This window comes from Bremia lactucae, linkage group LG10 (genome assembly GCF_004359215.1).
Source record: "Bremia lactucae strain SF5 linkage group LG10, whole genome shotgun sequence".
Classification (NCBI taxonomy): domain Eukaryota; phylum Oomycota; class Peronosporomycetes; order Peronosporales; family Peronosporaceae; genus Bremia; species Bremia lactucae.
The window spans coordinates 446,610-456,207 of record NC_090619.1 but is presented as its reverse complement, the minus strand read 5'-3'; the positions used below and the strand labels follow the sequence as shown (position 1 = coordinate 456,207).

The window sequence follows — 9,598 nt, the reverse complement described above, 5'->3', positions numbered from 1 at the left end:
TCTATTTATTCCGCAGACTAATCAGCTGTAGAAGTAATCAAAGAGAGTTACAAGATAAGATAGAGATAAGAATTCATTTACATGTTTAGTATTAGGTTATAGTTAAGTCAGCATTTACAAAGATAGATTAAGAGACACTTAACTATATTAATACAGTTTTCATTTTACCATCTTAAGTTAACTTGTCTTAAGAGAAGTCTTCCTCTGCACGTACAGTGTACGTCACCTAACGTAAGGCACCACTCACAACTGAAGCAGTGTGAAGTGGACTTGTACTGAAACAGTACAAGTCGTAGTGCCCCGTTACAGTAAAGCTTTGCAAGAGAATTGCGCATGACGGGTCTTCGAGCTCTACACCGAGGCTGGATGAAGAGTATTAACTGCAACGATTCCAAAAGATAATGCTGCTACTGCTCCTACGCCACTACTGGCCTTTTCCCCACTAAAAGCCCGGCTGTTTGCCATGAAGATCTTTTCAAAGATGAAGATGCGCCGCCTCAAAGACTATCGTAGAAGAACATGTCGATGATTCTGCTCCAAAAGCAGACACAACAATAATAAGAATTTATTCCGTGACAGCACTTGACTGAGTGTGTGAGGAGATCAAAATAATAGCGATCACTCTATCATCGCAATATTGTGCTACTTTTATAAGTCTTTGACGCCGCGGACGAGAGCGACAGGCTTTATATAGTGCTCAAGTACATGACATCCGGTCCAAGCATGGTCTACCGTCTAAACTAAAAGTCTTTGTTAGTCCCGTGACAGGTGGTGTCTTAGGAGAAGAGTTGGCACGAGGCTACTTGTCTGACATGTTGCTTGGTCTACAATACTTGCATCACCGCGACATTAAGGTAAGCGATGAGTCTCTTGGCATTAGCTTTAATTGTCTTATAAATGGTTTCATGAGCAGAGCCGGACAATATTTTAGCAATACGAGGGCAATTGATGACATTCCTGAGCTCACAGACCCCAAGTTCCTTTAAACGAATTCTTTTATCAGACACTGTTGGACGTATCAGTTCATCGCCCCCGAGTGCTGCTTTGGGGAGCCATACGATCTGTTCAAAGTCGACACGTGGGGCGTTGGTATTGTATTCTTTATTTTTCTTTTCGGCAAACTGCCTTATGCATCTGATAACCTTCAACAACTTTTTGACGAGATAAGTCGCTCTACTCTAAAGTTACCTGAAACCGAGCTTTCACGCAGCCCCGAGTGTCAAAACTTGCTACATCGACTGCTTCAAAAGGAATTGAACCAACGAAGCACGATCATAGAGATTCAATTTTGACGAAGTTCTCTTATTGGAACCCCGCACCCCTCATTACACTATGGGGAATTTCGGCTACAGGGCCTCCTCCCACCCAACTATCACACACCTTCGGTGCGGGTTGGCAGGGCGGCCATCCATTGGATGGTTGCTCGTCTGCTTTTTAGCCTATCTCCGGCGATGTGTCATCGTACCGCCCTCCGCGGGTATCGATCCACTTACCTCCCGGTCCCAGTTCCAGTGCTTAACCACTCGGCCACTGAGGTCGGTGAAGCACGATCATAGAAGCTGTGTCATACGTGGTTTATGCTAGTCGAAGATGATGTTGAGCCTCTGTCGTTCTAATAGGTTTTCAAAATAAAAATCTGGTAAAATTTGACTGCCGTGACTGCAATAATGTCTAGCAATCCTACGATAACTTAACATTTTGCCTTCAAATAGAGAATTGTCAAACTCGATTCTCGAACCCTGGACTGCAGCGTTTTAAGATTTATAAGTATCAATCCCTACTTTTTAATTAGGGACTTGCTATTTCCATTGGTCAGATTCCACGTGGTGGGTGGAAAATGGTTACTTGGGTGGGTGGAAATAGCAAGTCCCTATATATAAGCTCAATAGTATTTTGGTAATGGGACCGTTAATTGATATAACTCTTAATGATTGGCATATATCCAAGCTTAAATACCGTCTTTAAATAGAGTTCTAGTTTTCCCATGAGTCCCATTGTTTTACGCCGGCATGGGGCTATTAATGATTAGAGATCGCCAGGATTCGGCACTGTACGTGCGCAAATATAATATGTGTGTCGACGATTGGGAACACGCTCCGATAATTTTATTTGACGAGAGCGTCTTTCAGGTAGCAGCAGCCAGTAAAGACACACGCGAGATTCCATGGAGACTGACTACTATTCTAGGACACTTGTGCGCAAAATTTGAAGAGCATAACGAAGAAGACAGTGGAGTTCCCTTCACATGTGTGTCAAGCTCGTGGTAGCGTGTGGACAGCCATACCTTGTGCGTGGAAACTGGCTTAAATCTGGCGCTACTGTGATTGTGTATCAATTTGTACGCGATATAGCTGAGGAATTCCATGGCGTCCCGACGGCTTGGAGCTCGAGTGTGATGTTCATTTTTCAGAGGCTTGTATGGTAGCTAAGTCTGTGTCTCCTGTCCCTGGAAACGTGGGACCTATGACAATTGCAATGCTGCTGCAAATTGTCGTGGAAGCATTCAAGCGCCACGTTGCTCTTACATGTTAAAGTTGCATGTAAATAGCACGAAGAGTTACGGATTGTGTCTGTGCGCTTATAATATATATCGAAAAGAGCAGAAAATTACACAGTCAAGTTCTACTTCTCTGTTGCTGACAGTGGATGACCTCGCGACTTTGGCTGGGCTTACGTTTATAAGTGTGCTTGCTGAATCGCAAGGCTTTATCGAAAGTCGGAATTATCATGTAATGGTAGTGCTACCCATTTATGACCTCTTCGTTCAAGTTCTCGTATAATTTGTTTACGGTGCATACTTACTGGTGCTAGATCAAATTAAGGGTACTGCAAAATTGTCGTTAGGAATTCCTGCTCATCCCGGGATCGATCGAAGCAACAAACGGAAGTGAACGCCCAATTTTACCAATAGTGCTGAGAAGCATTGTAATAAAGGTATCTAACAAGTTGCGGTGGTGACAGTCGTGAATAATGACACTGATAGATCGACTATTCCCTTTCTTCGTACTTGACACTTAGCCTATTTTACGCGTAATGCGATAACTAGTATTTTAAACATGACGATAGGAGAGTGAGCATTATTGTGCTTAAATCTTGATAGGTTATAACTTGGAGAAAATATTTGTCAATGAAGACAGCCGTTTGCTTAAGACTGAAAGGACCTGAAGGACGTTAAGGTTTTGGCTGTCATTTGAATTATTAAATATCAAAGCTATCAAGACTATAAACGTACCGGCTTTCCAGCAACCACATCACTATCATGCATAGAATTATCAAATCGTATCAAACTGAGGGAATTTTACCAAAAACCTGAGGTCGACAACTTTCAACGAAGATATTCACATCAGATTTTCCTTAAGATGCGCTAATTTTGTATTATTCTCATATCGTGAAATTACAAAATACATAATAATAAACTAGTTTATCAATTTTGTAATCTTACGAAATAGAAAGTGTGATATTGGATAGGTGCGTAGTCGCAGTGTTTTGCCTTCTTTCACTGAAGCCGGCAAACATTCCTCGGTCGCGCGAGGTCGCAGCTGTGTTTTACTATTGTGACGGTTGCTCTGGAGCTGTGTTTCACAATACTCCTGCGCTTGTATACTATCGGAAGAATATACATAATTAAAAGTGAAGAAAAGAAAAATTGTAGAATTATTTGCCACGAATAATCACACACAAGAAGCTCAAGCCGTCTGCTCCCTAGATGCAATTCATTAGAAATGACTATTGGTTCAAACTGGTTCCTGGTTGCTGATTGATCGTTCAAACTGCTGGCTAGTTAAACTTTGGCAGCGTTGGAATTGGGGCCAAGCTTCTTTCCACCCGATCCAGCAACGACATTGACAAATCGGCGGTTGTACTGCCAGCGCTTCTTGGCGCGGCCCGTCAGTGCTTTCTTCGAATCCTCTTGCTTAGGAACTTTAGGAGTCTGACCTTTAACTTTTCCGGCACGTGCCAGCGAGCCGTGAACTTTACCACCGCCGCGTAGGCGAATGGATAAGTTGACTAACGCAGCGTTCTCGTTGCAGGTGCTGTCAACCAGAACACATAGGTGGGAAAGGTCAAAATGCTGTCTTGAGCGTGAATTATAAAACGACAGACAAACACACACAAACCTCATATTTCTTCTTCTGGTATCACGCCAAATTGTTAAATGAAATTATCGAGGCAAGAGGAATAGCCACCACCCACCTTTCCAAAATTAGAGCAAATTATTTTTCATTTATAAACGCCCATAAATTATCCCGTAAATATTCTAATTTAGGACTAAACTTTTATTTATTTTTAGCATCCTAAGATCGTAAGAGCTTTAAATATTGTTTTAAAATAGAATTTTATGGGTTTCGATGGGAATGAGGAGCTGCGAGTAGTTGTTTCACAAAGAATGCAAGCTTGTTTTAATGGCTTAACACCAACTCGTAATGATAATCTTTACCTTTGTAGATGCGTCATCGATTTTTATTAATTACGTCTCATCTCGGCATTACCGTCCGCTGGCCGTATCGACAAATTCATATCGCAGACAATCTTCTTTAAACAAATTAAAAAAGATTGTCTGCGATATGAATTTGTCGATAATAGAGGCTTTTAAGCTCCCAAATGTTACCCGATAAGAAAGTATCCAATAAAGAAGGGTAAAAGATCATAAGGACTAGTAGGCTGTAATTGGAATGTGGCTCGTTTGGAATATCATTAATTTTTACTTCTTAAAGTGCTTGTTAAATTTCATTCATACTGTTGGTAAATGCTGCTAGCAATTAGACCTCGCAAGCGACATGGCTTGGCGCTGACTTCCTCGCTAATTGGAAAGAATGGTGAACGCTTTTTTGAGCTCTTTTCTTCAGGAAGAAGTAACAAAGATAAGCATAACCCTACCACGCTTCCAAGCCACGTAAAGTTTCGCATGCCGGACTTGAACTTTAAGGTGCGCCGCAACATATTACGCTTAATGCGACGGAAACAGCTTAACTTGATGCAGGAGGTAGGTTGTGGCGACGAGGAAATAAAGCTGACGAAGTGGTACGTGCGAGAGGGCGCGACTGTCAAGGACGGCACGCACATGTGCGAGGTATGAAATTGCTACTGATGTAGGAACCGTGAAGTAAATGAATTGCATTCTGGCGTCAATATTTTATGTAGATCGATACCCCGGATCTCTCGTTTCAGCTTGAGTCAGGAGATGAGGGATTTGTTGCGCAATTGCGTAAGTGCGAATAGCTAAAACTTGTCATGCTAATTGACAAATTTACTTGTGATTTATGAACCATTAGTGGTAGCTGAAGGAACTACCAATATATCTCCAAACCAGCCACTGGCCATCATCGTTCCATCCGTAAAAAATATTGAGTCGTTTAGGTACGGACCGTTAAATGTTTCTAACACCGTTGAAGGTGCGTGGTAGCAGGAATATTGTTATTATTACGTTTAATGGGTCTGACTGAATACGTGTCTTGTAAACTTATCTAGCAGAAGAGGAAGCTGCTATTTCGTCATCTGTTGCCACGTCCTCGGAACGTTTGTCGTCGAGCGATGTTTTGAGAATGCTTAACAAGCTGCAGAAGGAGGGCCTCTTTGGCAATGAAAGCAAATTAAAGTTGCTTAAATCTCTAGCCCGCAAGAGTGATGAGCGTCTGCTTACCACTTTTAAAGCCAGTTACGTTGACGGATTGGTGAAGGATTCGGCGTTTGACAAAGCTTTTTTCGTGGAAAATGCATTAGAGCTCGCTGAGGAAGCTGCTGTTTCTCGCATTGCTAATTAAAGTTGATCTGGTTGAAGCTGTTGTCAGTCCCGAATGCTCTGAAATTTTATAACACTGCAAACAGGTGTGATTTCGGTTGCAAATAATCCAACCAGTAGAAAGGTCTCTCTATAAATTATTGGTTGTCTGTCGCCTCTTCCTCTCCCAACTTCGTTAGCATGGAAACAATGTTGATCGACGAATCGTAGCAATTACTCAAATTACAAGAATTAGCCCGTCGTCATTCAAATGGTGTCCATGCCCATGTTCTCATGTAGTCCGCATTTAGATGTCTCATGCTTCTAAAGAAACGTTGCAGTTTTATACAAAATATTTTTATTTGCAGAACTCAAAACATCACAAAATTCTATCAAAAGTGTCGCAAGCACTTACAATCTACCACGGCCAGAGGAAAGCAATAGATGACGAAGTCTAGCATTGAAGAGTTCACATCTTGTAGAGGCCGACCCACAAAGCAGAAAGGCACATACTCAAATAGTACGCTTTCTGTATTTTGTTTTGTGGATTTTATAATAATGTTATTGTCATAGAGAGGAATAATAAGGATCCGTTAAAATGCCCTCAGTTTTTCGTTAAAATGTCCTAGGTTCGCCCTACATTGCGTCAAAAACACCACGTGACCACTTTCGCGAAATGACCATTTATGTAACGGGGTGTATCGTTACATGAAATTAACATTTAAAGGTTGTTAATTAATATATTATCTAAAAGGTAGATAATATTTGGAGGATATTACTTTATATAGTAATGTTCAGAATTCTTATCCATAAATAGGTATAGACCATTATATCTATTTATTTCGCAGACTAAATTGCTGTAGAGATAAACAAAAGAGAGATACAGATAAGATAAGATAAGAATTCAATTGCATGTTAAGTATTAGATTATAATTAAGTTAGCACTTACAAGATAGATAGAAGAGATACTTAATTATATTAATTCAGTTTTCATTTAACTTTCTTTAAGCTAGTTACCTTAAAAAGAAGTCTTCCTCTGCACGAACTAGTGTACGTGAAATAACGCACCACTCGCAACTTAAGCAGTGCGAAGTGGACTTGTACTGAAGCAGTACAAGTCGTAGTGCCCCGTTACAATTTAGCCGTGAAATTCAGCTCTTTTAAATTCAACCAACATAATTGTGCTGTTAACACCACGAACACTCTCGCACCTCCTCTGCAATTGTCCTACAGCTCTCTCGAGGCAGCAAAGGAGGCCGTTAATATTCATGCAAACGTCTATTCTATGTAAGATGTTACGGTGATAATGAAGGGGAAGGTTCTAATAATAAAACTGCTACGATTTATTTCCACCCACGAAGAATGGTAATGTAGTGACTTAAACATTGATCTAATGCAGTCTTAATCCACTCCTGATGCTGTTGCTGCAGGTATTGAGCGTAGTCGGCAACTTCGCACGTCATGGCCTGCCTCTCTGCACATGCCGCATCTTCTTTGTGATGGGGTTTTAGGGTCGTTTGTTAGGGGCACTTCGACTTGTACTGCTTCAGTACAGCTTCAGTTGCGAGTGGTGCGTTATTTCACGTACACTAGTACGTGCAGAGGAAGACTTCTTTTTAAGGTAACTAGCTTAAAGAGGGTTAAATAAAAACTGTATTAATATAATTAAGTATCTCTTCTTCTATCTGTTAACTCTAACTTAATTATAAACTATTACTAAACAAAACTGAATTCTTATCTTATCTTATTTGTATATCTCTTTTGTTTACATCTACAGTTGATAGTCTGCGGAATAAATAGATATAATGGTCTATACCTATTTATGGATAAGAATTCTGAACATTACTATATAAAGTAATATCCTCCAAATATTATCTATCTTTTAGATAATATATTAATTAACAACCTTTAAGTGTTAATTTCATGAAACGATACACCCCGTTACATCACCCCTCCCATAAACGACTATCACTCTGACTGTCATTGGATGGAGTGGTCACTATGTGACCACTTAATTTAAAAACGATGTTGGTTGGTCATAACCATCATTTTAAATTCCATCGCATGACGAATCAACTCATGCGGGGTGTTGATAGTGCTGCGCCTTCGGCTGCAGGTCCTGCAGCCGCGGGTGACGCACTGTTATCTCTTGCGGTAGACGTTCCGTCTACCGTAGTATCTTCCACTCGCACAACACTAGATGTTGCGAGTGCACGTGGTGTTTCACCACGTGAATACGACCCCTCTATGGAGGTCGACTACGAACGCGAGTCGGACGAAATGGCCGACTCGGGGAGAATAGAACAGTCGCCTGATAGACGTCAGGCGGATGACTTTGAGCCTTCGAATGAGAGGGCTCATTCTGATAGACGAGTTAATAGTCTATCTGGATCCGACGATGAGGATGATCCCTCATCGCCCGTACCATCTCCCGTACGGTCACCAGCACGTGTTTCTGTGCAAGGTCTTGACGATGGCTTAAGCCATCGTAAGAAAAGTTCTTGTGGTACCCCTGCTTCAGTGGTACCACTCAGGGGAGTGAAGACAGTAAAATATCTCATCTCGCCCCTGAAAAGAAGCCGTGGCTTTTGCCAGAACGGCTAATCAATAGCTTGTCTGGAGAAACTACTCCTCTCAATAATATTCTTTATTTATTGCGACAAAGCTACGTGGCGTTGATCCCAGCGCGAAGAACTTTCGCGCTGAGAAGATTTTTATCTCGATGCTTATCTTAAGCATCGATCCATTAGTGGCAACAATAAGCGAGATAAAGTCTCGCTTATGCAAGCCTGGAGCACGTTCATTCGCAATGTCAAAGACATTGGACGCGAAGCCTGCCTTCAAAAACTTAACGCGAATCGCGTTAAGTTTGAGAAACGAACTCCAACCGGTGCAAAGTATAAATTGCATCGGTTGTCACGTGAGGCTGGGCTTCCATGCCTCACTTGAGTGATCCCTGTCCGTGTTGTGTAGACAACTCGAAGAGGGTAAAAGGGGATGTCTATTCCCTTTTTTGCGAGCCCTGGGGAAGGGCTCGCGTCTCTATTGAGATGCGGGATGCGATTGACGTTTTGCAATTAATCTACAAACGCCAGGGGCGCGTGTTTTCCGATGGGCCTTCTGAACCATCGGATGGGTCTCGTCATACTGACGGACGAGGCCATCAACGTCAGCAACCAGCTGGGAACGAGGCTCCCAGCTGTCATGTGAAGGTGAATAACCACGCCAGCGAACAAGATAACTCGTTCGCTGCCCCTTCACATCACGGTGGTTCTGGATACGTTCCACAACGAAACGTTGATCACCGTGGGAATCCACCAATGGTTGCGGTGGAGGAGGGAAAATTAGATCCTAACCGTGTGTCGGATCTAATGTCGAGGATCGACAAAATCGATCACTTCCTCCATGATTTGGAGGAGGGACATAACCACGAGCACGGCAAGCGTCGCTCGTTAGAGCAGACGGTGCAGAATCACCATATCGAGCGGGTGGAAGACTGTTCGAAGAGTGCGTACTCCATGTTGGAGTACGAACGGAAATATCATGCTGTTCGTTCGCGATGAGCTGTCGTCAGCTCATCGTAGTTTCGTGGATATTCGGAACCGGCATGAGAAACTTCAGGTTCAACATGAGAATCTTGTTCGCGATCACAAGAATCTTTTAAGGATTCTTGAAAAGGGTGCTCAAATCCGTCCTCGGACGAAGCCGCGTACTGATGGTTTGGGCGGAGCCGACAAACGTAAAACGTAGGATGCGATCGCATCCTACGTGGCAATTCTATTGTGTACGCATTGCCTCTGCGATGCAGTACACGGAAAGGCCCAATAAACTTGGGTAGTAGTTTACTGCTACCCACATTAGTGACTAATCGCTTAGGTA

General features: G+C 42.3%; 3 protein-coding genes across 3 annotated transcripts; 2 read left to right on the top strand and 1 right to left on the bottom strand.

Moving 5' to 3' along the window:
- Nucleotides 1-398: 398 nt before the first annotated feature.
- Nucleotides 399-1,292, top strand: CCR75_001813 (uncharacterized protein; the record flags this gene model as incomplete). Its single annotated transcript, XM_067959914.1, has 3 exons — nt 399-509; nt 676-976; nt 1,004-1,292. Exons 1-3 carry the CDS (start codon nt 464-466, stop codon nt 1,290-1,292), a joined length of 636 nt encoding a protein of 211 aa, XP_067815131.1. The 5' UTR covers nt 399-463.
- A 2,489-nt stretch (nt 1,293-3,781) lies between these two features.
- CCR75_001812 (uncharacterized protein) lies at nt 3,782-4,123 on the bottom strand (the record flags this gene model as incomplete). Its single annotated transcript, XM_067959913.1, has 2 exons — nt 3,782-4,034; nt 4,119-4,123. The coding sequence occupies 2 exons, from the start codon at nt 4,121-4,123 to the stop codon at nt 3,782-3,784; spliced, it is 258 nt and encodes an 85-aa protein (XP_067815132.1).
- Nucleotides 4,124-4,741: 618 nt separating this feature from the next.
- CCR75_001811 (uncharacterized protein) lies at nt 4,742-6,165 on the top strand. Its single transcript, XM_067959912.1, has 4 exons — nt 4,742-5,071; nt 5,143-5,206; nt 5,274-5,393; nt 5,470-6,165. The coding sequence occupies exons 1-4, from the start codon at nt 4,748-4,750 to the stop codon at nt 5,760-5,762; spliced, it is 801 nt and encodes a 266-aa protein (XP_067815133.1). The 5' UTR covers nt 4,742-4,747; the 3' UTR covers nt 5,763-6,165.
- The last annotated feature ends 3,433 nt before the right edge of the window (nt 6,166-9,598 follow it).